The sequence below is a fragment of the Acomys russatus genome, chromosome 15, assembly GCF_903995435.1.
Source record: "Acomys russatus chromosome 15, mAcoRus1.1, whole genome shotgun sequence".
NCBI lineage: Eukaryota > Metazoa > Chordata > Mammalia > Rodentia > Muridae > Acomys > Acomys russatus.
Genome location: NC_067151.1, coordinates 65,439,115 through 65,466,087, shown reverse-complemented (window position 1 = coordinate 65,466,087; position 26,973 = coordinate 65,439,115). Strand labels below are relative to the sequence as shown.

Below are 26,973 nucleotides of genomic sequence, written 5' to 3'. Positions count from 1 at the left end.
GGAGAATTCCCCGACACCCAGGGGAAGTTGCTGAGGAACGCAACACTCCAGGACTAATAAGTCAGAAACTGGGTTAGACTCCCATACACTGCATTTCTCCTGCTCAGATAAAACACGAGAACTATTTTCTGCAAAAAGAGCTGACAAGGCTGTCGGCTTCCGGCTGGGTTTCTACTTCCGGCTCCTTAGCTAAAACTCTTTTCTTCATCTTCTAGGACCTTTCCTTCATGTGGAGCAGGCGCGCATCATGGCTGATCCCCGGGGCCCTGTAGACCATGGAGTCCAAATTCGCTTTATAACAGAACCAGAGGATGCTACTGAGATGGGTACCCTTCGTCGTGGTGGGAGGCGCCCTGCTAAGGACGCCAGAGCCAGTACCTACGGGGTCGCTGTGCGTGTGCAGGGCATTGCCGGGCAGCCCTTTGTGGTGCTTAACAGTGGAGAGAAAGGGACTGACTCCTTTGGCGTCCAAATCAAGGGGGCCAACAGTCGGGGGTCCCCAGGAACGCTGAGCTCTGATTCGGAGCTCCCTGAGAACCCCTACTCTCAAGTCAAGGGATTTCCAGCCGCTTCTCAGGGAAGCACCTCTGATGAGGAGCCCAGGGAGCACTGGAAAGGAAGGCTGCTCCGTTCCCAGTCGCAAGCCTCTCTGACAGGCCTTGCTTCTGTGGGTCCCAGCAACAGGAGCACCAGCTTGCTGGAACTAGCCCCTCAAAAGACTGTCCCGGTGAACACCATCGACACTGCCCCGTTGTCTTCAGTGGACTCGCTCATCAGCAAGTTCGATAGTCAGAAGGGAGCCCAGGTTCGGGGCCGGGCTGCCCGCCGCACGCGGACCCTTCCCCAAGAACAGCGCAAGCGGAGCCAGAGTCTGGACAGCAGGCTCTCGAGGGACACCTGCGAAGATCGGGAACGCCGGTCACCCAACCACTGGACCCCAGGCACAAAGTATGACCACTATGTGGACAGTTCAAAGCAGCCATCGTCCAAGAGCCAGAGCCCTCTCAGCAGCTTCAGCCGGTCCCGTCAGACTCAAGACTGGGTGCTTCGGAGTTTTGAGGAGCCGCGGGAGAAAGCACAGGATCCCTCCATGGTGCAGGTCAGATGTCATCTCTCCCCACTTCCAACCGCCCCCCCCCCCCCCCCCCCCCCCCCCCCCCCCCCCCCCCCCCCCCCCCCCCCCCCCCCCCCCCCCGCCAGCCACCACCTTAGCATCAGCCCACTTAAGGAGGGGAGGAAGTCTCTGCCTTTTAGTTTCCATTGTGTCTATCAAATACGGAGAGTTAGCCGTTTGTCCGTCATCAGCAAATGCTAATTTGCAGGCTCTGGCACCCTATCTTAATCCAGGCTTGGAGGGTATGGAAAGCTCCCCTCACAGTCTTGCGGAAGTCCGTTCCATGCTTTCTTTTTTCCACTCAGTGGCGTTTCTAAGTGGCCAGTGTCTTTGCTTCGAGACAAACTTATGTGAATTCTATAGCTGCGCATTTATAAGAGCTAGTACGGCCTTATGACGCTGGTTCTTGAGAAAAGTGTCATCTGCAGCAGTAGCACAGAGGTCTGTACGGCCTGGTCTTTTCTCTGGGCTGTTCCTCGAGCCTGAGCAGTGTGGTTCATCATACCGAGAGGCCTTGTCTCTCAACAGCCACCTCTGTTCCTTGCAAGCCACATACAGACATTTCTGGCCTAATTTCCCCTCCCTCCCTCTCTTCTTTCTTTTCTTCCTTTTTCCTTCCCCAGTTCAAATCAACTCCAGACCTTCTCCGAGACCAGCGGGAGGCAGCAGCACCAGGCAGTGTGGACCATGTGAGGGCCACCATCTATGGCATCCTCAGGGAGGGGTAAGTGGGGCCCAGCCAGCGGCGGAGACGGACACTTCACCCCTTGTCCTCTGGCTTCATTTCCTGTCTTCCTTGCTTTGCCCCTTTCCTCTGTTCACCCTTGCCTTCTGTCCTTGTGTCCCCCAGAAGCGTGGAGAGTGAGGCATCCGTGAGGAGGAAAGTCAGTCTGGTGCTGGAGCAGATGCAACCTCTGGGGGTGAGTGGCCTTCTGGGGGGTCGGAGCAAGGGTCACCGCTAGAGCCTCGAGGGCTTCAGCCATCTGGATACGGATTCATTCCCCACTGCCTTCCCTCCCCCGTACCTCTGGCAGATGGTTCCTCCTGCTTCTACTAAGGCCCTGGCAGGGCAGGGTGAGCTAACCCAAAAGATGGAGGAGCTCCAGAGAAGGCTGGACGAAGAAGTGAAGGTGAGGCAGGTCACGGGAGGGGTGAGGGGCCGCCGGGAAGACGCCCCGCCTGGGGATGGACGAGGCTGGCTCTTTGAGTATGACTATCCCTGGCCGGCCTTGAATTCACTGACGTCTTCCTCACCCTGCCCAGCTGGGCTGGCTCTTCTAGGCCAAGTACTGTGTGCATTGTTATGTGAGACGAGAAGTCAGTGTTCTAGTCCCAGAAAGGACTTTGAGCTTCTCTGGAACTCAGGGCGGGGCGGGGCGGGCCACTTCCTTTTCATTTTCCTTAGGATTCTGTATCTGGGCCTGCTGCTTACTGCTTATATAAAGCTTGAGAAGCTTGCTCTTGTTCTCCGTGCGGGGGTGTAGATCAGTTGATAGAGCGCTCACCTTGCATGCATGAAGTCTCGGGTTCGATTCCCAGTACTGAACACAACCAACTGTGGTTGTACTTGCCTGAAAACCCAGCACTCAGGAGGTAGAGGCAGGAGTTCAAGGTTCTCAGGTCTGAGGACTGGATTACTTGAGACCGTGTCTCCAGTCTTTTTCTTATCATAATTATGATAGCAATTAAATAGTGTCAAGTTTTTGGGTGTAATTTTTATGGCAGATGCTGTCCTGGGCTATAATCCTTATAGTAGCTGTGGAAAGTGTATGGCAGGACCTTTTCTGATGGGAAACCCCAAAGATCAGAGAGGTTGGTGGAATTGCTGCGGCTGTAAAGTTGCAGAGATGGGACGAAAAGGTGCAGCCACTCTTCCTCTAAAACTTAAACTTTTTTGTTTTTACGTTTTGCTTCTGAAGTTGGGAGAGCAGGGTCTCAACTTCTGGAGTTGGGAGAGCAGGGTCTCAGAAAAACTGGCCGTGGACTGGCTATGTTAGCCAAGAGTGACCTTGAATGACCTTGAGCCTCTAATCCTCTCGCTCCTGCCTCCTACATTTCGGATGGCAGATGTCCATCACCGTGCCCAGTTTATGCAGAGCTGAGGGTGGAAGCCAGGGCTTTGTGCCTGCTGGGCAAACACGGTGCCCTAGCCATGCCCCCAGCCCCACTCTGCCATCTAGCCACGCCCCCAGCCCCACGCTACTGTCCAGCCACGCCCCCAGACCCCACACCTTTTGCAAATGCTTTCTCAGCTTCTAGCCTGTACCTAGTTGGGGCTCAGTGATGGTTCGTAATCCTCTCCTTAAGGGGAGAGCGGGGCAGGTTAATGGTTAAGTGGAAGCAAACCTAAAGGTTCAAACCTCGGTTCTAGTTGTTGCCCGCTGTGTAATTAATCTTAGTTAACTTCTCAAGTATTCAAATCCTGTTTCCTGAACAGTAAGTGAAGATAATAATATACTGTTTATTGCAAAAACAGATTACTCCAAAACTTAACAGCTTAAAACAAGCATTTCTCGGTGTCTGAGGCTGGAGATTCTGGGATTAGCTTAGCTGAGTAATTCTGAGTCATGCCTGTTATTACTAGAATACCTGCAGAGCCTTAGGATGTTTGATAGCTTGCTTATTTGCTTATTTATTTATTTTTGAGACAGGGTTTTACTCTGCAGCTTAAAAACTGCCAAACTGGCCTGGGATTCTAGACCATCCTAGCCTTGAATTCACAGTGATCCTCCTGCTTCTGCCTCCCAAGTGTCAAGGTCACCGGCATGTGCTACCGTGCTGAGGCTATACTGGATCTTTGTACAAGCGTTTCCTATTCTCCATTTCTTTTGCAGGAGCGGCAGAAGCTGGAGCCGTGCAGGGTTGGGCTAGAGAGGCAGCTGGAGGAGAAGGCAGAAGAGTGTAACCGGCTGCAGGAGCTGCTGGAGAGGAGGAAGGGGGAGGCCCAGCAGAGCGCCAAGGAGTGAGTACGGGTAGTGCAGCCGAGGGGGCGCACGCGGGTCACACGGGTAGTGCAGCCGAGGGGGCGCACGCGGGTCACACGGGTAGTGCAGCCGCGGGGACTCACGCGGGTCACACGGGTAGTGCAGCCGAGGGGACTCACACGGGTCACACGGGTAGTGCAGCTGCGGGGGCGTACGCGGGTCACACAGGTTTGCCCCGGGACCAGGGCTTGGACCTAGAGGGCGATGACTCTCGTAGGGTCGAAGGAGGCAGAGGGGAATCTGCAGAAGCTAAATGGGCTGGCCGTGGTGGCGCACGCCTTTAATACCATCCCAGCACTAGGGAGGCAGAGGCAGGTGGATCACTGTGAGTTCAAGGCCAGCCTGGTCTACCCTGTCTCGAAAAACAAACAAACAAACAAACAAACAAAAGAAGCTAAGTGGGCCCGGGTTGTCCTCTCTCCGTTTCTATGGTAACGGTGACAGTGCATGGCGAAGATAGGCAACCTGGGTGTATCTGTCTGGGATCCTTGGTTGGGAAAGCGGCCCTAAAACCATCAGTTACTCCCGGGATTATTGGGAGGGTGTTTGCTCAGATTCAGCAGGTGTCTTCTGTCTATGAGTCACGTTGTTTATGTGACAGGCTCTGACATGGGCTCCTGCAGCGCCTCAGTGAGCCAAGCAGGGAGGGCTCCTCTCTCCAGAATCTTAGCTCCCGGTGACAGGGAAGAGACAGTAACCAACGTGGGGCATGTGAGCCGTACTAAGGCTTGAGAAGGCGGAGAGTGCGGCAGGCCAAGACAGGCCAGGAGGCCCGGCTCACAGTTTTAATTGAAGCAGTTGGGTATAAATGTTAAGATCTGAACAGCAGCCGGGCGGTGGTGGCGCACGCCTTTAATCCCAGCACTCGGGAGGCAGAGGCAGGCGGATCGTTGTGAGTTCGAGGCCAGCCTGGTCTACAGGGCGAGTCCAGGACAGCCAAGGCTGTTACACAGAGAAACCCTGTCTCGAAAAAACAAAAACCAAAAAGCCAAAAAAGATTTGAACAGGGGCCTGGAGATGGATGGCTCTGCTGTTTACCACTGGAGCCCGGGACCTGAGCTCAGTGCCTCGGACACACGAGTAGGAAGGAGAGACCTGACTTCCTGGAAGATGTCCTCTGACTGCCACGCAAATGTCTCCCTCACACATGTACACACAGTAAACAAATAAAGTAAAGGGGGGGGGAGGGGAGGATTTGAGTAGCGACATGGTGTGCTTCATTGATGAAGTGCTTGCCCAGTTGGGCAACGCCCTCCTATCTCCCACACTGCAAAACCAAAATGTGCAGCAAAGAAGAGATTTCAGTGAAGGTCGGTGCACGGCAGGTGTGTAGCTGCCCAGCGCAGCCCCAGCCATGCTGTCTGTCTTTAGGCTTCAGCACACGAAGCTGCTCCTGAGCCAGGAAGAGGGGCTGCGGCACGGGCTGGAGAGCCAGGTGAGGGAGCTGCAGGCCACGCTGAAGCCGAGTCCGGAGCCTGGGAAGGAGACGCTCCTGAAGGTAGGGAGAGCGGGGGGGCGGGGAGGCGCGGGGGGGTGGGGGGGTTTGGGAACGGGGGTGGGGGTGGGAGCGTGGGTGGGGACATCTGCTCTAGCCTCGGTTATCCCACCCCGCCCCACCCCCTTAGCGTCCTCGGGGCTCCTCACCCACTGTTCCCTTCACTTATGGGAAGCAGGTGAGTTTTTCACCAGCGCTCTTCAGTGTGCTTTCCGGCCGACTCAAGGCGGGTTGAGGCTAGAGCCCGAAACGGCAGTTTCCCTTTGTGCTCCAGGCAGTTTAGAGGACCGCCGTCACCCAATACTAGACTAATACCGAGTATGAATACATTCTCGTTTTGGGGGCGGGACTTGGCTAAGTTGTCCATTCTGGCTTCCAGCTTGTGACCCTTCTAATTATCGGGCTCAGAAGCATGTGCCACTCTGCCTAGCTCTTAATAAACACCTTTTTGCTAAATGGGTGAGTTATTTATTTATTTATTTTTTAATTTTTGGTTTTTTGAGACAGGGTTTCTCTGTGTAGCCTTGGCTGTCCTGGACTCGCTTTTTAGACCAGGCTGCCCTCGAACTCACTGCGATCCGCCTGCCTCTGCCTCCCCAGTGCTGGGATTAAAGGCGCGCGCCACCACGCCCGGCTTTGGGTGAGTTATTTAATAGAACGAGTCCCCAGTATGGTCACCGCTGTGCTTCCACCTTCCTTTTCCTCAGGACTTGATGGAGACCCGGGAACTTCTGGAAGAGGTCTTAGAAGGCAAACAACGGGTAGAGGAGCAGCTGAGGCTGCGGGAACGCGAGCTGACAGCCCTGAAGGGGGCCCTGAAGGAGGAGGTGGCTTCCCACGACCAGGAGGTGGAGCACGTCCGGCTGCAGTACCAGCGAGACACGGAGCAGCTTCGCCGGAGCATGCAAGATGCGACCCAGGCATGTGACAAAGAAACCGGGCTGGGAGAGGAGAGGCGCTGCCAGGGAGCGGGGCTGCCTTACTAGTGCGTTCTTGGCCTTTTTGCGATTGCCACGCGATCCTTCCCTAAAGGACACGCGTGAGATGTAGTGACAGTGGGTAGGGAACTTACCATGGCAGAGAGAGGACCTTAAGAATGCGTGGCCAGACTCCACAGAGAATAAATAACGGAGAGAAGCTTCCTGCCCACGACAGAAAGAAAAGCGGGCTGGGCTTCCCAACGTCCCACCTGCAGGGTGTCAGGGTGTCGCTGATACAGTGCTCTCTGGCCTCAGCTTCCTCTCCTGCCTTAAGGTGAGCTTTGCCCTCTGAGCTAACTGGTGCCCGTTTTTTTTTTTTTTTTTTTTTTCTCTTTCCGTAGGACCATGCTGCAATGGAAGCTGAGAGGCAGAAGATGACTTCCCTGGTGCGGGAGTTGCAAAGGGAGCTAGAGGAGACCTCAGAGGAGACAGGGCATTGGCAGACCATGTTCCAGAAAAACAAGGATGAGCTGAGAGCCACCAAGCAGGAGTAAGCCTTCTCTTTTTTGCAGGGGCATTTACCCTGACTCTTGTACCCAACTGGCTTTCTTTTACGCTGTGCTTTCACACTCTTTTTTTTAATAATTTATTTTATGCTTTGGTGTGGGATTACAGAGAGTTGTGAACTGCCATGTGGGTGCTGGGAATTGAACCAGGGTCATTTGAAAGAGCAGACAGTGCTCTTAACCGCTGAGCCATCTCTCCAGCCCTGAACTTTTATACTCTTTTTTTTTTCCCCGAGACAGGGTTTTCCGTGTGTTATCATTGCTGTCCTGGACTCACTTTATAGACCAGGCTGGCCTCGAACTCACAGCGATCCGCCTGCCTCTGCCTCCCGAGTGCCAGGATTAAAGGCGTGTGCCACCACGCCCGGCACTGCTTTCACACTCTTACTATTTATTTGTTTGTTTATTATTTGTACAGTATTCTGCCCATATGTATGCCTGCATACTAGAAGAGGTCACCAGACCTCATAGATGGCTGTGAGCCACCATGTGGTTGCTGGGAATTGAACTCAGGACCTTTGGAAAAACAGACAGTACTCTTGACCTCTGAGCCATCTCTCCAGCCCCTACTCGCTGCTTGCTTGGTCTCCCTGAGCTTGTGTCTGTGGCCCTGGCCCCCAGAGGGCTGGTTCCCCGTGTCCTGTGAATCTCCTCTACGTGGGAAGTCTGACCTTGATCTTTTTATCCTTTGTTTTTGACCATGTTGTGCTCAGACTGCTGCAGCTGCGGATGGAGAAGGAGGAGATGGAGGAGGAGCTGGGGGAGAAGATGGAGGCCTTACTGAGGGACTTGGAGCAGGCCCGAGCCGGTGCGAAAGACAGTCACCAGGTTGAAGAGCTTAGAAAGGTGCTTGGCGCTTGGGGTACAGAATGGGGTGGAGGTGGGGTTGCCTGCCTCACTGATGAACTTCTGTCCATGCTGGTGAGAGCGTGTCTGTGAGTGGGTTTCCAGGCTTCAGCTCAGCAGCTCAGTTTCGGCTTCCCAGCTCTGCAGGGCTGGTCGCCCCGTCAGTTACAGGGTTTTCTGATGAAGAAAGCCGTCAGTAGCCAGCTTGTGGTAGAGGCAGAAGCTGCTGGCTACCGCCTAGCCGGCATCTTAGGTAGCCGAATACAGGCGAGTTTGTAAAACGTAAAACTCCAGGGTTGTTTTTGCAGGCTCAGAACCTTAATTTGGCCAGCACTGGAAAAACTGCTCTTTCAACAGGAAATTCATTAGCTATGAGACGAGACAAATGTTTTGTTAGGATGCCTGTTTATTTACATCGAGAAATATAATCCCTGGACTGCCATGCTGGGAGCAGCTTGGCTAGCTGACCTACTTCAGAAACAAAATAGTAATTTAATTTGAAGGCTATTTAGAAAACACTGTCTGGACATGGTGCTCAAGGGGCCCAGTGGTTGGCCTGCATCTCCCCAGTATCCCAAGCCACGGTCTTGCTGGCAGGTTGGTGACACAACACTCCAAGATTCCTAGTTTTTTTTTTTTTTAAGTTGATCCTTTTTCATCACAAATGGATGGTAGTTCATAAAAGAGTCCTGAGAAAGTCATAAAAATGGAAATAAACCCAGTTTGGTACTCTTGATGCTGTAGTTCATGAGGAATGAGAATGCAGCTGGGAGGCCAGGTGTGGCTGTGCTCGCCTTTAATCTTAGCACTCGGGATGCAGAGGCCGATGGATCTCTGTGAGTTCAAGGCCAGCTTAGTCTATAGTGAGTCCAGGACAGCCAAGGCTCTGTAGAGAGACTCTGCCTCAATTACCCACTCCCCCCCCCCCCCCCCCCCCCCCCCCCCCGCACAAAGAACCCCTTTGCAAAAAAAAAAAAAAAACCAAACCAAATCAAACCAAAAAAGAGCACAGCTAATGATTTTTGGATGACATAAAATTATGCTGTTGGGAAGTTACAAATACCACAGAGAGCCTGCAACCTATTGAGGTAGTAGCTGACATGGGCAAGTTGAGTCCTCCAGACAGTCTCACTGGTCACTGTGCCTCCGACCGGCAGGGTGTTTTATCAAGTATCTAAATAAAGTGTAGGTTAGGGAAGCAGACAGCCGAGCCCAACACAGAGCGGACAGCTGCTGCTTTTTCTCCGCGGTGAGTTGCGTTCGTGTCTGCATTGTAATCTCACTGCATACCCCAACCTCTTCAGTCCTGTTGGCTATCTCCAGCATCAGACGTGCCTGATAGCAAAAGAGAATAGCAGTTTATAAACTGTAGCTAGAGAGAGACGTAGTCATATTTTAACCGCCCTTTAAAAAGATGTCTGATACATTAGTATTTATTGTGTCATATTTTTGTGTTTTGGTATTTATTTTTATTTTTTAAAAATTTTTTTATTATGTATATAGTGCAGGCCAGAAGAGGGCACCAGATCTCATTATAGATGGCTGTGAGCCACCATGTGGTTGCTGGGAATTGAACTCAGGACCTCTGGGAGAGCAGTCAGTGCTCTTAACCTCTGCGCCATCTCTCCAGCCCAATTAGTATATATATTTAAAGGCAGCTAGTCTTGTTTTCTAAAATTCTATACTATATAGCCAGGCATGGTGGTGCACGCCTTTAATCCCAGCACTTGGGAGGCAGAGGCAGGTGGATCACTGTGAGTTCAAAGCCAGCCTGGTCTGTGTAGTGAGACCTTGTCTTTAAAAACTAAAAATGAATAGAGAAATTTTATAGCATGTATAGCATGTTTAATGTACCACACATTTGACCTAAAATTTCTACTTTTATTTATTCATTTACTTATTTTTAAATTATGTATATAATGTTGTGCCTGCATGCATAGTTGCACGCCAGAATAGGGCACCGGGTCTCATTACAGATGCACTTGCTTGGAATTGAACTCAGGACCTTTCTTGGGTGTATCATGTAAAAATAGATTGCTCTCTGGGAGGCAGAGGCAGAAGGATCACTGTGAGTTCGAGGCCAGCCTGGTCTACAAAGTGAGTCCAGGATAGCCAAGGCTACACAGAGAAACCCTGTCTTGAAAAACAAACATATAAACAAAAACAAAAGAATAGGACTGTCATGTGGTTAGTCTATAATTTTTTCCCCCTGAGACAGGGTTTCTCTGTGTAGACCAGGCTGTCCTGGACTCACAAAGATCCCCCTGCCTCTGCCTCCCCAGTGCTGGGACTAAAGGCGTGCGCCACCACGTGTTCAGCTGTTTGTGAATCTGCCCACTTGCTCTCTCAACAGTGCTGTCATTTACATTTCTAGTTCTTGTCTGTCGCCTGTTTTCTTTCCCCTTCTAGGAGCTGCGCCGCACCCAGGGGGAGCTTAAAGAGCTTCGGGCAGAGCGGCAGAGCCAGGAGGTGGCTGGGCGACAGCGGGACCAGGAGTTGGAGAAGCAGCTGACCGTGCTGAGGGCCGAGGCTGATCGAGCCCGAAACCTGGAGCAGCAGAACCTCCAGCTGCAAAAGACGGTGCAGCAGCTGCGGCAGGACTGTGACGAGGCTTCCAAGGCAAGGGGAGTGGGTCCAGGGCTCAGGAGGTGGAGGCTGAGGGGTCAGGAGGGTGGACAAGCCCAGAGGGCCTGCAGAGTTACTGTGATGGGTATGTACCGAGCAGCTCTGGAGCGCGTGGGTGCGTGCGGCCGTGCATGTGTCGTGTGTGTGTGCCGGTGTGTCTGTGTCTCTGTGTGTGTGAGCAGCTCTGGAGCTCGTGCGTGCGTGTGTGTGTGTGCCGATGTGTCTGTGTCTGTGTATGTGTGTGTGTGTGTGAGCAGCTCTGGAGCTCGTGTGTGTGTGCGTGTGTGTGTGTGTGTGTCGGTATGTGTGTCTGTGTGCGTGCATGTGGTGAAAAGCAGATTTTGCCAGGGTGGCTGCATCTGTGTAGGGGGAGGGTTATCTGGGAGGTTCTTTGCGGGGGCCACCCCTCTATCTGTGCATGCCTCCTCTGAGCGTTTGGTGGGTTCTCTCTCAGGTGGCCTGTTTGCCCATCAGAGAGAGCCCCCCGGTCTGAGCCGATTCTCTCAACTGCCCGCAGGCTAAGGTGGCATCTGAGGCAGAGGCCATGGTGCTGGGGCAGCGTCGGGCAACAGTGGAAACCACGCTTCGGGAGACCCAGGAGGAAAACGATGACTTCCGAAGGCGCATCCTGGGTTTGGAGCAGCAGCTGAAGGAGGCCCGGGGCCTGGCGGAGGGCGGGGAAGCGGCGGAGGCTCGACTTCGCGACAAAGTGCGTCGGCTGGAGGTAAGGGGGGGGCTCCTGTCCACCTCGGAGGCCTCCTTGCTTAACCGCCCTGAGCCCCGGTAGATGCTCCCTTTCTCAGTAGTGTGCCCACACACGCGACAGTATACCCGCATGCGCATGCTCCCATCTCGGTATGCGGCGGTGGTCTTCTATTCTCACGGCATGTATTAGGCGTGGCATTGTTTGTTTCCTGGAGTGACTTGGTGTAAGCGTCTCAGACTTTGGACTGGTATTTCTGTCTCCTGCCTTGCACCCTTTGCTTGTTCTGTGCTTTGGTTTCTTTGCTAGTTCCCTCTAAGCCTATTTGCTTGTCCTTTGAGGCAGAGCCTTGCTGTATAACCCTACCTGGCCTGAAAACTCACTATGTAGACCAGGCTGTCCTCGAACTCACAGAGGCGTGCCTGCTTCTGCCTCACAAGGTCTAGGACCGGGGGTGTGCGCCACCATGCCCACATTACCTTTTTCATAAATAACTTCCACCATTCCCTCCATTGTTTCCTTAGCCTAAGCTTTGCCTTCCCTGGGCCCAACCTTCCCCTTCTCCCCCGTGCCAGGTAGAGAAACAGCAGCTACAGGAGGCCCTGAGTGCCGCCCAGGAGGAGGAGGGGAGCCTGGCAGCTGCCAAGCGGGCCCTAGAGGTCCGGCTGGAGGAGGCCCAACGGGGGCTGGTGCGCCTCGGGCAGGAGCAGCAGGCACTGAACCGGGCCCTGGAGGAGGAGGCCAAGCAGCGAGAGGCTCTCCGGAGGAGCAAGGCAGAGCTGGAGGAGCAGAAGCGCTTGCTGAGCAGGACCGTGGACCGACTCAACAAAGAGGTGAGCGTGGGTGGCATGGATCCCTGGCAAGAGCTGTGGGCCCTGCAGAAGCCAGCCCTGGAGGTGGGGCCAGGGTGTGGGACCTTGGCTATCCTGGAAGTCATGTTATGTAGACCAGGCTGACTTTGAACTCACAGAGACCCACCTGCCTCTGTAATCCCAAATGGTGGGGTGAAGAGTGTGTCCCACCACACCTGGCCCGAATGTGACCCACTACTGTGTGGCAGTGGTTTTGTCTTGGAGAGTAGCCCTAGGAGTTTGCTTTAGAAGAGTCTAGAAGACCTAAACATAAGGCTCTGCATCAGTAAAGCTTTAAATTGCGGGGAGAGGAAGATGCAAGGGAGATGAGGAAATCAAATTGCTTTTAGCTGATAAGGTTCTTCCTCCCAGTCTTATTTTCTAAAATAAGGCTGACTACTAGCAATGTCAATGGAGGAAGAAAAAAACCAAAACCAAAACAACAGCAGCAACAAACCAAAAAAACAAAAACCCAAAAACACACATACATTTTATTTTCTCTGAAATAGCAATTGAGGGTTTGTCATAACTTAGTTGCCAGATTTTCTTTCTTGGTGGTATATCTCATAACCATGTTGCCTTGAGTTTGCAGAAATATGGTCACTGAAGGTTTATTTATTATCCCATTTTACAGATGGGGGAGATGAGGCCAGACATGATAAGTAAGTGATAAAGCTAGGATGTCCAGACATTTGACCACAGCTGCTAGTCTTACCAGGGATCCAGACCAGGAGAACCACAGAGGGCTGCTTGGCCAAAAGAACGCTCTGGGAAGATCCCCGGGAGCTCGGTCTAGGGAAGGGATGGGAGGTTTGCTGTGGTGGTGGCGCAGTGCCAAAGCAACAGCCTTCCCTCTGCGTTTCAGCTAGAGCAGATTGGGGATGACTCCAAGCTAGCCCTGCAGCAGCTCCAGTCCCAGATGGAGGAGTACAAGGAAAAGTCCCGCAAGGAAGTGGCTGATGCCCAGCGCCAGGCCAAGGATTGGGCCAGTGAGGCTGAAAAGAATTCAGGGGGCTTGAGCCGGCTTCAGGATGAGGTAGGAGCCTACATGGCAGGAACAGACTTAGATGTAAACACTCGGGGTGGCACACCAAGGAAGGAGGCCTTGTTCATGCTGGGTAGACAAGAGGGGATCGTCTATAGGGCAAATCTCTCTCTTTCATTTTTTTTGAGACAGGGTCACTCTTTGTAGTCCTGGCTGTCCTGGAACTCAGAGATCTGCCTGTTTCTGCCTCCTGAGTGCTGGTGTTAAAGGCGTGCGCCACTACTGCTCAGCCAAGATTTAAAAAAAAAAAAAAAAAAAGTCTTATTGCCTAAACATCATCTCATATTACTTAGATCAGTTGATGTTTTGGGATAGGGTCTCAGTATGGCTGGCTTTGAACGCAAAGAGATCTCCTTGCCTCTGCCACCTAAGTGCTGGCATGCCTCCACCAGGTCTGACAGGATTGGGAGTTTAAAAAAACTGTTTAAGGGCTGGAGAGATGGCTCAGCGGTTAAGAGCACTGACTGCTCTTCCAAAGGTCCTGAGTTCAATCCCCCCCAACCTCATGGTGGCTCACAACCATCTATAATGAGATCTGGTGCCCTCTTCTGGCCCGCAGGTGTACATGCAGGCAGAGCACTGTATACATAATTAAAAAATTTTTTTTAAAAACAACAATAAACAAAAAACTCTTTAAATAGCCAAGTGGTGCCTCCTCCCCAATAAAAACTCTCAAGTGATCCCCGTTTGTGCAGGACGTTTTAAGACAATAAAGAAAATGAACTTGAAAGTGATTCTTCATCACCATGAGCTAGCAAGCCTAGGCAAGTGCGCCAAGCTGTGGTCCCAGCCCGGCGCTAAAGAATTTCAGTGGTGAAATACTCCTCCCCCAAGCAGACTGCTCCCACCCTCCACCCCTGCGCTTCAGCTAGGCTGAGCTGTTGTCTGTTGCCTTTGGGCCCAGCTGCAAAGGTTGCGGCAGGCCCTCCAGACGTCTCAGGCTGAGCGGGACACAGCCCGGTTGGACAAAGAGCTGCTGGCCCAGCGGCTGCAGGCGCTAGAGCAGGAGACTGAAAACAAGAAACGCTCCCAGGATGACAAGGCTCGACAACTGAAGAGCCTCGAGGTAAAGATGGCGGGACAGGCCGAGCGGGGGCAAGGCTTCCCAAGCCCTTTTCTGTACTAGAGAATCAAATTTGAGAAGCCACAACTGATGGTTTGGCTGGGAACTTAATTTCCTGTAAGAACTTTTGAGTTTTTGTCATCTTTTGTGTTTGGGCGGTGGTAGCACTGACCTCCTAGACCTGAGTTCCGCATGCCAGCAGCTGGCTGGAACTGAGCAGTGGCTTTCCTCTCTTAGAGCAAATTGTAGTCTTCAGCTTGCTGTACTTGAAAGTAAGAACAGGGGGCCCAAGTGATGGCTCAGAGAGATGGTTAAGAGCACCACCTGCTCTTCCAGAGGTCCTGAGTTCAATTCCCAGCAGCCACATGGTGGTTGCTAACCATCTATAATGAGATCTGGTGCCCTCTTCTGGCGGGGAGGCACACATGCAGGCAGAACATTATATACATAATAAATAAATAAATCTAAAAAAAAAAAAGTATGGGGGCTGGAGAGATGGCTCAGCGGTTGAGAGCATCTGACTACTCTTCTGAAGGACCCAGGTTCAATTCCCAGCACTCACATGGCAGCTCACAACTGTCTATAATCCAAGATCTGACACCCTCATACAGACATACATGCAGGCAAAACACCAATGCACATTAAAAAAAAAAAAAGTAAGAACAGCAACAAGCGTGTATTGCACTGTGGATGTGGCACATAAGACTCATCCTCCGCATCACCCTGTGAGGTAGATGGTTTCATCTCCATTTTGCAGATAAGGGAAACTGAGGCACGGGGCTAAGTAACTTTCCAGTGGAGTGGGTCCGGTGCTACAAAGTGGTAGGTCTGATTTTGAGGCTGAGGTGGTCTGCCCAGTACTGAGTGGCTTGGATTTGCTCCACACTCTGGAAATGCTGTCTGAGTTTTTCCAGTCTTGTCCTCTGCTGGGGAACGTGAGTTTTACACTTTTAATTTTTCCTTTAGGGAACTAGTTCTCCAAGAAGGAATGGAGTCTGGCGTTTGCCTTCTTGGCCAGCAGGGGGCGCTAGCTCCATAGCGACTTTGAGCTAGCACAAGAAGGCTCTGGAATGTTGTGCCAGGGAGAAAAGTCTGTGGGCTGAAGTTTTGACAGGGCCTTGATAAGAGTTTGCTGTTCTAGGGGCCAGAACATGGCACAGAAGTGACCTTTTTTGCCCTTCTGCCACAGGAGAAAGTCTCACGACTGGAAGCAGAGTTAGACGAGGAGAAGAGCACCGTGGAACTGTTAACAGATCGGGTGAACCGAGGCCGGGACCAGGTGACTCCTCCTGACCCCTCGCTGTGCCTAGTTCTCACTGTAACACCCCAGCTCTCTCAAAGACGACTTAGCTCTCCCGCCTTTTACAACCTGGCAAGGCAGGGTCTGGTTCAGGCTCTCATCTGCTTTGGAAAGGGTAGACAGATGTCCTTAGGTGGAAGGAAGCCAAGAATTACAGTCTGAGGAAAGAGTCCTGGTGGCCCAGGATGCTCTGACCCTAGTGAGCACTGTTTCAGTTCAGGAGTGCTGGTTGCGGGATTTCAGGAGCCATCTGAAAGAAGGCTGTTGGAAAAGCTATCATATCTGCCTTTAACTGGACACCCAAATCACATCACCTTTTCGTTGGTTTTTGTTGCTCTTTTGAGACAGGGTCTCTCTAGGTAGCTCTGGCTGGCCTTGGAACATTATAGACCAGGCTGGCCTCAAACTCAGAGCTCCGCCTGCCACTGTGCGCCTCCCAAGTGCTGGGTCTAATCCACTACCAGGCCCACCTCCAAACATCTCTCAGTGGTCCGCTCTCCATCTCCCCTCCCATAAAACTTCTATCAATATCGTAGTGCAAAATGCGCTCAGTCCGATTTCAAAAGTCTGTGGTCTTCTAGTTCCAATACTGCTCAGGAGTCCAAAGTTCAGAGTCTATTCTGAGACTCAAAGCAGTCTTTTAATTGTAAGCTCCACGCCCACATCCAGCATCCAGTGCTCACGGTGACGTCATCTGGCCCGAAAGGTCTTGGGCGTTCCTCCCTTCCAGCTTTGTTACCTGCAGCACACAGAGCCTCTCTTCTCTCCCTTCTCTTCCCTGCTCCTCTCGGTGCCTGTATCTTTCCACTGCAGATGTCCCATGTTCCTGGTTCCTCAGACATCTTGGGGTTTCCAGGGTAACGAGCTTTACGTTCACCGAGGGTACAATAGCCTTTCAGGGCCCCTTGCCGGATGTCTAACTGATTTTCGGCGGTACAATCCATTATAGCGAAGAAGAGAGGACGACCAGCAGCCTCATGGCAGCGCGGACTATGATGGCTTTCTCAAGTCCAGTCAGGCTCCAGAACGCTGAGGAGGGTGTTTGTTGAAGTAGTTAATAAAGCAGCTCGCAGCCAATCACTGAGCAGGGGAGCGAATAGGGCTGGACTTCTTGCCAGCCAGGGGAGGAGGAGTCAGGGGAGGAAGCAAGGGCTTCAGCTGTGGGCAGAGGTCCAAGGAAGATCAGGAGGAGGGAGCTGGAGCCAGGGAAAGCTACAAAGTGCAAGTATTGCAGGGAGTAAGACACAATAGCATAGAGGGCTAAGAACGGATTTAAACTAGTCAGATTATGTGCTGAAGCCTTGTATTATAAAAGAGTCTTGATTATTTATATGATAGCTGGGTTAAAAAAGAAGCTAAGAGGGGCTGGAGAGATGGCTCAGAGGTTAAGGGCACTGACTGCTCTTCCAGAGGTCCTGAGTTCAATTCCTGGCAATGACTTGATACCTTATAACCATCTGTAATGTGATCTGATGCCCTCTTCTGGTGTGCAGATGTACATGCAGACAGCTATTATATACATAATAATAAATAAATAAAATCTTTAAAAACTATTAAAAATTAAAAAAAAAAGGAAAGAGGCTAAGAGAAAGAAACAGTTCTATAAAACTTCAACAGGTACCTGTGATTCTCGGATGAGAGTACCTAGTTGCCTGAGAATTTGGGGGACCGGGGTTCAGCGAGTGTTGTGCAGGGATCTGCTTCTACTGGTTCCCTTAGCCTTAGCCATCCCCGAGTCTGATTCTTCTTGCCCACCCTAACAGGTGGATCAGCTGCGGACAGAGCTCATGCAGGAGAGGTCTGCCCGGCAGGACTTGGAGTGTGACAAAGTCTCCTTGGAGAGACAGGTGCAAAGGAGTTTTCGGGGCGGAGCCAGGGGTCCAGATATAGGGGACCAGCCGGAGAGATAACCATGGAAACTTCTCTCTCAGAACAAGGACTTGAAGACCCGGTTGGCCACCTCAGAAGGCTTCCAGAAGCCCAGCGCCAGCCTCTCCCAGCTGGAGTCCCAGAATCAACTGTTGCAAGAGCGGCTGCAAGCCGAAGAGAGGTGAAGTGCGCCTGCCGCTCGGCCGCCTCGCCTCCCCTTTCTTCCTCTGGGTTTTTTCTCCTCTGGGTTCTTCCACCGCCTCACACCCACCCCAACCTGGCCTCATCTTCAGGGAGCCCCCCTTGGCCCTGATAGAGAGCAGAGTTGTGGGAACTCTGGGATGTGGACGGCTTCTAGCCCCCTGGTTCTTTGGCTCCTCCCATCTACTGGTGAGGCTCACGGAGGCAGTCCACTGCTAAGGAAAGGCCCCTCAGGAATGTCAGCAGCCGCAGACCGCCCTCTCCCTCTCCCTCTTAGAGAGAAGACAGTCCTGCAGTCCACCAACCGGAAGCTGGAGCGGAGGGTTAAGGAGCTCTCCATCCAGATCGACGATGAACGGCAGCACGTCAACGACCAGAAAGACCAGGTGAGGACGTGGCACCCTGGGTTCTCTGCGGCCAGGGGAGGCCACACTCCCCCACACGGCTTCCACGCTTGGCTTTTGCTCGCGGAAGGACACAGACTAGGCAAAGAGGTCTAGCCTAGAGTAGTCATAGCCTCCGCGTCGCGCGTGCTGGTTTCTCTAAGTGTTTCATGTGCATCGATTTCATCGGATCCCCAATAACCTTTGCGCCGTGCTTGTGTGGGGGTTGTGTATATATGTGTATGCACGTGCGCAAGTGTGCGCATGTGCGCTGAGGCCAGAGGACAACCTTTAGTGTTATCCCTTTAAGCAGCGTCCAGCTTTTTTGGCAAGGTCTCTCACTGGCCTGGAACTTGTCAAATAGGTTAGGCTGGCTGCCTGGCTGGCTCCTGTGCCCTAAGGAGACTGAAATTTAGGTCCTGCGCTTTGCTTGCCTGGCGAACACTTTATTGTCTGCGCTATCTCCTCAGCTCCTTAACCCCTTCTCAACAGCTCCCCGAGGCTAGAGGGTCAGGACCTGTTTTTGTGGGGGGTGGGGGTAGGGAGAGTTGGGGAGACTGTGTGGATCGTCCCTTGTCAGGATCAGTGCAGGGGAGGGCCCAGGCCTTGGTAGTGATGCTTTTCTGATGCGGGGACATGGTTTCCGGTTTAGCTAACCCTGAGGGTGAAGGCTCTGAAGCGTCAGGTGGATGAAGCGGAGGAGGAGATCGAGCGGCTGGACAGCCTGAGGAAGAAGGCGCAGCGGGAAGTGGAGGAACAGCACGAGGTTACCGAACAGCTCCGGGCCCGGATCAAATCCTTGGAAAAGGATGCCTGGTATGGCCGCCCCTCCGGCACCTGCACATGCTCCTCAGGGCCCGGGCTCCTCTCAAGCTGGATGAGGAGAAATATGCAGCCCCTTGTCCCTGCCTAGAAGCCAGTACGGTTAGCTCGTAGTTACCTTAGCTTCCGCCCTTCACGTCATCTCCCCAGATCCCTGACTAGCAGGCGGCCACGCGAGGACGAGCCCTAGGTCTTGGGGGAGTTCCGCCCTCAGCGTGGAAGGGCGATCGGCTCAGCCTGCTCTCCTTTTCTCTCTGACTCAGGCGAAAAGCTTCCCGTTCAGCGGCCGAGTCAGCCCTCAGAGAAGACGGCCTGAGCTCGGACGAGGAGTTTGACGGCGTCTACGACCCTTCATCCATTGCGTCACTGCTCACCGAGAGCAACCTGCAGACCAGCTCCTGTTAGCGCGCGCTCTTAGGTTCCGAGGACCGCGAACGCGCTCGCTGCGGTCAAGCCTGCCTCAGCCCCTTCGCGCTGTCCTGCCTGCCTCAGAGTCTTTTTCCTTCTTTTTTCTTTTTCTTTTTTTTTCTCTCCCCTATGGGTGACTTAAGACTACAAGGGGGGAAAGCGGTGGTGACAAACACACACATTAGCAGTGAGCTGCTGAGTGGCTTGTCCTTTTCACTGGAAGTCCGGCTGACCGTGGGGTCTAATGGTCAGTGTACACGCCGAGGGGGTCTGCAAGCGACAGAAAGGGGTGGATGCTGCCATGTGTGTAAAGCTTTAGTTCTTTAATATTTAACCATACGGCTCAGGGAAATGTCTACTGTTCTGCTCGCTGGATCCCTGCAACCTTTATTCCCCTAACTCTGGAGCAGGGGAGGGGGCATTATGGGTAACGGGCATGCAGGCGTGGCGCTACCCACTTCTCAGATTCTTCTCCTTGCACCGTTGTGGGTCAGTGTGGTAGTCCCTGGCATCTCTTCGGGTTGCAATATTTTTGTTTTTGTTTTTTCCAAGTCACTGGGTCCCGGGGTGGGGGTGGGGACCTTCCGTCTTTCTTTTCCATCTTCACCGCCCCTGCCTTGCGGCTTTATCCTCAGTGCCTTACCAGTATGAGAGACGAGGGTGCTGTTCTTGCCTTTCATAAGCCTGCACACTCATACCTCTCCAAACACCAGCCTTTCCTCACTGGGGGCCCCCAGCCTGTCCTCCTGCCTCAGCTGCAGGCTGCTCTGCCAGCCAGCCCCTGGGACAAGGGCTTGGATGGGCCTTGGTGAGGTGGCGGGGACTGGTTCTGCTCACCGTCTTCCTCCTCGTCCTCTGTGACCGGGGACGCTGCCATAGGTGGTTGTACTTGGGAACCATGACCAATGCTTACAGAGGTTCTAAAAGCAAACATCTAGTCCCTGTGGCCTCCTCGTGGCTCCTCAGACCAGATGTGCCCAGCCTCTGTGGGAGCCAGCAGATCCTTGCTTTTTCTCAGAGCTTTGCCTGAGGTTAGAAGCTGACTCTAGGTAGAGATGGGAAGGGGTAACGGGGAATATATTCCTCCTTTGAGTTTTGGAGTGTGCCAATCTCTGGTGGGTGAAGGTAATGGGGAAGCTTCACCTCTTATTTCCAAAGTAAGTTCTGTTCTCATCAATGACATGTAATTTCATGATAAAAAAAAAAAAGAGATATTCTGCAAATCAATTATTTTCTCCCAATCCAGCCTTGGTTTATTTCAAATTAAATATTAAAATGGCATTATATATATATATATATATATATATATATATATAGAAGGTCTTGTCTTCTTCATTTTTCTGGCTAATTTGATGGCCTACTTTAACATTTGTTGTTGTTGGTTTAAACGTGTGTGTGTGTGTGTGTGTGTGTTGAGTGTGCACATGCATTCGTGTATGTACATATGAATGCTACCCCTTTGGAGGTCAGAAAACAACTTTTGAGAGTCAGTTCTCGATTTCCACAGTGTGGGCCCTGGGAATTGAACTCAAGGCGTCGGGCCTGGCAGCCAGGCACCTTTACCTACTAAGCAAACCCTATTTCAAGAAGTCATTTAAACTGGACATTAAAATAAGGCTTTAGCTCATTTTCCAGCAGTCTCTTATGGCTGATCCGGGACCCAGGAAAGGACAGACTACTTACAGTAGACCCATTCTCTCCTAGCCTCTGGGAATAGCAAACAGTGCTCTATTAGTTTGTTGTTTCTGTTGCTGTGATAAAACACGCCAACCAAGGTAACTTACAGAAGTGTTTACTTGGGCCTACAGTCCAAGGGATAAGAGTGTATCACCATCATGGCGGGAGGTGGAGCAGCAGGCAGAAAGCATGCATCTCAAGCCACAAGCAGGAGGCAGAGAGTAAACGGAATGGCGGCGAGCCTTTGAACTCTCAAAGCCTGCCCCCAGTGACAAAATTTCCTTGCAAGTCTACTTAACTGAGAGCCAGGTATTCAAATGACAGAGCCTATGGGGGACTTTCTCATTCAAACGGCAACAAATAGCATTTCTGAGGGACAGGAGGAAAGGTCAGAGCTGAGCGTTTTCTCTTCCGGGGTCACTGCTATCTCCAGCATTATCTTCGAGGTACAGAGTTTTGCGTCCATTTCTAACTGGCAAGTGACTCAGGAATCCAGTTCCGTGGCCCTCACTTGAAGAAGCCAGCTGCTCACCAAAACAAATTGCTAGCTATATTGGTACGTCCTACTCTCAAGCTGGTCAGACCTTACGCCCTCTGCCTGCTGTCTCTGTGGACCATCAGTCAGTGAGACAGCCTTCTAGTAGAGTTCAGCCCACAAGATCCTAGTCCGAGCTTCAGCATCAAACGCCATTGGTGCAGTTGAACGCATCTTTCCTTTGGGGTGCAAATTCCTTTTAAGGCAATGTGTCCCGCCTCTCCCTGCCATATAAGGCTCGCTTCTGCGAAGCAAGCCCCACCCAGAGCTTAGCTGGCTTTGACTACGGCCCGGGCGGCATGCCAGGAAAAGAGCACCTGCCAGACTGGCTTAGACTAGTCCGAGTGAGCTGGCCCTTGGAGCCTGCTTTTCTACCACAGAGGAAAGATTTACTCAGCTCTAAAAAGCCTACAGGCTGGCTTACCTATAGGGAGAGGAGAAGACCATAGAAGCGTGTGCAGGACACAACTCGCCTTCTACAAAGGACCAGAATCTTTCTCCTTGCACGGGTCCTGGAGAACCGAAAGGAGACAAGTCTAATGAGTGCTGAGATACCACCGCAACACACTGCCTCGTCTTTCCCCTAAGTAAAACCCTTAAGCGGCCGCGGGACCCTCGCTCCCAAGCCCCACCTTTATGGAAATCTGCCACAGCGCGGGTGGGCGAGTCCTGAAGCCTCTCGGCACCGCCCACCTCTCGCTTCCGCTCGCTCTCATTGACAAAAGCCCGCCCTGGGCGTGGCCCACCTTCGGCCCCGCCCCCGGCGCGCCTATACATGGGGCGGGCGGTTCCGCGCACGCCCGCCCAGTTGCCGCCCGGACCTCGGAGCTGGGGACGCTCGCGCGACCTCCGCGGGAAGATGAACGGGACGCGGAACTGGTGTACCCTGGTGGACGTGCGCCCGGAGAGCCAGACCACGGTAGGTCGTCGCGCTCGCCCCGCCTTCCCGCTTCGGCACCGTGGCTTTCCTGCTCCACGGCTCCCGGCGCCTCACGCCGAGCTAGCCGACGCCACCTGACGACGTCTGCGGCTCGGCGCGCTCAGCCCCGCGTCGCCCCGTGCGCTTTCTTTCCTTTGCCCTGCGGGCGGACGGCGGGGTTGCGGGGACTAAAGGCTGGCGGCTCCAGGGCTGGGGAGTACCTGCCCTTGGCGAGGACACTGCAGCCCCGGCTCGGGCTGGAGCTAGATTGGGTCGAGGGAGACGCTCTAGGGGACCGGGTCCTTGCGCTGTTTAGGACGCTGTTGCGACGGCCCAAGCCGGTTAGGTCTTTCCGTGCTCCCCGGTGGCCTCAGAAGCCCTTCAAAGACTTTTACGATGCTTCCGGCTGCCCTTTAACTAGGAAAACAACGCACAGGGGGTGGTCTACTAGAGCTGAGAACCGAGAGAGAGCCTGCGAGGGGCGGCAGGTCTTAGACAACTCCGGCATCGGTCCTAGATTCTGCCTTTCGCTAAGAGGACGCATAGAGCTTCCCATTCGACGGTCACTTCTTTCGGGTTTCACCTTTTCGTCTTGCTTTTCGGATCCCCAACCCCCTTATCGGCCAACCAGTAGCTCCCTGGGTTTTGCTTCCGTGTCCAGTTGCCAAGTCCCGGTAGGGTTTGAAGGGGGTGCCTCGGAACCCGGGGCGGGAGGCGAGAACCTATCTGGAGAAGGGAGAGAGAGAGAGAGGGAGAGAGAGAGGGAGCGGAGAGAGGAGGAGGCGAGAGAGGGGGAGGAGAGAGGAGAGGGAGCGAGAGAGAGAGAGAGAGAGAGAGAGAGGAGGGAGAGAGAGAGAGAGAGAGAGAGAGAGAGAGAGAGAGAGACACGTTCTCCAGTGCAAGCCAGTTTGCCCTGCTCCCCTCCTGTCCAACCCACTCCACCACCCTCAGCTGACCGCAGATTTTTCTTTCTTCAGAGGGGGGAAACGCCGGTAATTTGATGCTGAATGTTTCTAGGCGTTGCTGAGGGATCCAAATACACCATAGATCTGTACTAATTAATTTATTTCCAAGTTGTTGTGGGAGAGTGAAGGGAGAGCCAAGGTGATGGAGAGTTTGTGTGTCGTCGTGTTTCCCCCCCCCCCCCATCTGATTCCTTTGCTTCTGCCTGTCTCAGCATGTCCCTGAGGCAAAGCTAACCCAGCTACAGCTGGATTATGGCTCTTCTTCAAAGAATAGTTGTAGAATAGGTGCTCATTTGAAGTTTAGTCGGTGCACTGTCCCCTTGACATCTTTGCTTAGAAATACGAATGTCTATTCCACATTATTAGTCTTGACACTGCCTAAAACCGGAGCCTTTACCCCTAGGTGGAGACGCTGACTAAATCAAAACAACCCCCCACCCCCAACCAACCATATTCTATCGTCTCAGCCTTAAATGCTCTATGCTGTTGGTGTTTTTGAAATGGTTGAGTCGGAAAGAATGTGGAAAGAGTAAGAGTGAGGGGCCCAGGGCCACACCATGTAGAAGAAAGATCTTCAAAACCACATTGCCAGCAGCACAGAGGACAGGCCATCTGCTGCTGTCCCTTGATACTTTTGTTTCTTGTTTTGTGGGACAGGAAACAGAAATGGAAAATAACAAGGAGTTCATCCTCAGGTAAACATGCATTTAGAGCTAACTAAAGAGCTTTCTATCAGAGAGGGGCCAGGCTAGACTTGAGACTTATTTGACTCTAAAGCCGGGACTGAAATAACACTTGCCTGGGTTTGCTCTTGGAGACATTCCTGGGCTCATGAGGAGGAAGGGCCAATGGTAAACAATCAATCAGTCAGGAGACAGGCCTTGTCCTGGATTCCTCTCCTCTGAGCCAACCTACAGATAGAATTTATGGCTCTGGACAGTCCCTGGGAACCCGTCATGTAGTCCTGTGCTCATACCATTGAACGGGGCTCAGGGATGGTGCAGGCGCTGTGAGTAAATAAACGAATCAACAGGTGCCTGGTTTAGGCGGTGTCCAGGGTCGACCCCGGGGGCTTTGGGCATACCAATTCATCTGATTGAGCTGTCTCCCCAACCGACCCTGAGTCCACCCCCACCAGGAGAACACTGTAACTACTGAGATTTGAGCATGGGGCCTCATCCACCCCTAGCGCCCGGAATTTGTGCATATAGATGGTTGTAGTCAGAATCCTGGGACCGTGTGTCCCTGATCACGTGCCTTTCAGTGCTTCCCACGGTGACGTGGAAGTACAGCTGGTGGTGCTGTCATTGCGGGACAGATACAAGGACAGAGTTTGACCCACTAGTGGGTCTGAAATCAACATAGGACTTAAAGCTTTTGAGCTTCGGCCCATTCCCAGCACTGTACGCCCCCCTTTGATTTTTTGGGAGTGCCTTTCTCTTCCTTAATCATCCATCTCTATTACTGTCACTAAGCAAACAAGTAAACAAAAATATAGTGAGAAGGCTGGGCATAGTGGTATAAGCCACTTCCCAGAACTCGGAAGGCTGCAGAAGGAAGGATCCCTGAGCTCGAGGCCAGCCTAGTCTATATAGTAAATTTCAGGCCAGCCATGACTACATAGCAAGACCTTGTCTCAAAACAAAAAAACATAGCAGAGGAGAAACCAAATTAAAAACCAAAAAACCAACTAACATCCCTGGAGTGTTGGTGAGGATAGTCTGACAAAACTTTGTGTCTGTCATATGTATGTTTGATGGGATTAAAAGTGTAGACTACTGTGTCTGGTTGTAAAGTGTATTTTAATGTAAAAAAATGTTTGAAAGTGACTTTGGTAAATTATATTGGCATATAAAGAAAAAATAAATCTCAAACTCATTCTTTTTTATTTTTGTTTTTTTGAGACAAGGTTTCTCTGTGTAGCCATGGCTGTCCTGGACTCACTTTGTAGACCAGGCTGGCCTCAAACTCATGGCAATCCACCTGCCTCTGCCTCCCGAGTGCTGGGGTTACAGGTGTGCCCCACCACGCCCGGCTACCTCCAACTCATTCTTACCAGACACTTCTATTACCTTCTTTTGGTTATAGTAACCAGCCAGGAGTAACTAGCTAAGGAGGATTTATTGGAAGGACAGAACAGTGCACAGATATTAAAAGAAAGCTTCAAAAGTTCAAACGCAGGGGCCCTGGGAAGGAGTGCCTGTGCTTCCTGCTTCAGGGCTGTTCCAGCCGCTTCTGAGATTCCAGGAGAGGTGCCACTGTCTCCTGGCAGCCTACTTAACTAGAATAGGGCCGGTTCCTTGATTGGCAGGCTTACAAGGTTGCCCAGTGTGCTCCAGAGCAGAACCCAACTTTGGCCACCAGTGGAGGACCATGGGGGCTGTGTGTAAAAGAACACACGTGCTGGGGCTGGAGGGATGGCTCACTGCTTGGGAGCACTGGCTACTCTTCCAGAGGTCCTGAGTTCAACTCCCAGCCACATGACAGCCCACAGCCGTCTGTAACTCCATTCCAGAAGTACCAATGCAAATAAAATAGAAGAGGAGGAAGAGGAAAAGCAGGAAGAAGAAGAAGAAGAAGAAGAAGAAGAAGAAGAAGAAGAAGAAGAAGAAGAAGAAGAAGAAAAAGATATGTGCCCACGCAGTCTCTGGCATGAGTGATCACTGCCTGCCTTCACCCCTTTGACTTTTGAAATGAAACGAATACATGTTAGAGAGATGGAGAGATGGCTCAGGAGCTCAGAGTACATGTTAGAGAGATGGAGAGACAGCTCAGGAGTTCAGAATACATGTTAGTGAGATGGAGAGACGGCTCAGGAGTTCAGAGCACTAGTTGTTCTTACAGAGAGATCCTGATTTGATTCTCAGCACCCACATAGTAGCTAACAGTCACCTACAATTTCAGTTCCAGGAGATCAGGTGCGCTTTTCATGGGTACCAGGACTGTGTATGGTATAATACGCACGTATGTACATACATACATACAGGAGAAGCATTCACACATATTAAATAAATACATAAATAAAATGTAAAAGGTACTTGTACACAATTTATTTTTATTTTTTGGCATTTTGAGGCAAGGTGTCATGTACCGTAAGCTAACCCTAAGCTCTGAGTGCTCCTGTCTCCGCCTCCCGCGTGCCGGGACTTCAGCATGTGCCACCACATCCTGCTCTTGTACATGATTTAAAAGACAAAACTATTATCAGCGGTTTTGAAAGAATATACTTGCTCTCTACTTTAAGTTCTGCTACATGGAAGTGGCCACTCTGAGATCTTGGCTGTTTTGTCTGGTGCAAACCTCTGCTTCTAAATAAAATTCTCATGGTAATATTTTTCTTTCCTCTTTTGAAAATTACAATCATTTGGTTACTTAGGGGCAGGAGTGTGACCATGCCACGCACATGTGTGGCAGCCAGGAGACATGCCAGGGAAGTTCTCTCCTGCCACGTGGGTCTTGTTAGGTTTGGCATCAGACACCGTTTTAGCTGAGCCATTAAGTTTAGGTCCGGCTCCTCTCCTCCCCCCCCTCCCCTTTTCCTCAGTTCTTGTACTGAGGCTGCCCTCAGACCCAGTGTTGACGTCCTTAAACCTCCAGTCTTCCTGCCTACACGTCCTGAGTGCCAAGGTTACACCCATATGACAACATGACTGGTTTATGCCGTGCTGGGGGTCAAACCCAG

General features: G+C 52.1%; 2 protein-coding genes across 2 annotated transcripts in view; both read left to right on the top strand.

The window, feature by feature from the left end:
• Positions 1–212: 212 nt before the first annotated feature.
• Cgn (cingulin) lies at positions 213–19,247 on the top strand. Its single transcript, XM_051157678.1, has 20 exons — positions 213–1,099; positions 1,738–1,838; positions 1,965–2,034; positions 2,149–2,244; positions 3,949–4,076; positions 5,470–5,596; positions 6,301–6,513; positions 6,915–7,063; positions 7,793–7,925; positions 10,335–10,544; positions 11,068–11,274; positions 11,829–12,086; positions 12,970–13,140; positions 14,054–14,215; positions 15,402–15,491; positions 17,276–17,359; positions 17,444–17,562; positions 17,860–17,968; positions 18,618–18,781; positions 19,051–19,247. The coding sequence occupies exons 1-20, from the start codon at positions 248–250 to the stop codon at positions 19,190–19,192; spliced, it is 3,585 nt and encodes a 1,194-aa protein (XP_051013635.1). The 5' UTR covers positions 213–247; the 3' UTR covers positions 19,193–19,247.
• Positions 19,248–22,185: 2,938 nt separating this feature from the next.
• Positions 22,186–26,973, top strand: part of Tuft1 (tuftelin 1) — a 50,094-nt gene continuing 45,306 nt past the window's right edge. The window contains exon 1 of the mRNA XM_051157677.1: positions 22,186–22,326. Within this exon, the coding sequence (XP_051013634.1) occupies positions 22,267–22,326 (60 nt within the window). The 5' untranslated portion in view covers positions 22,186–22,266. The remainder of the gene's footprint in view (positions 22,327–26,973) is intronic.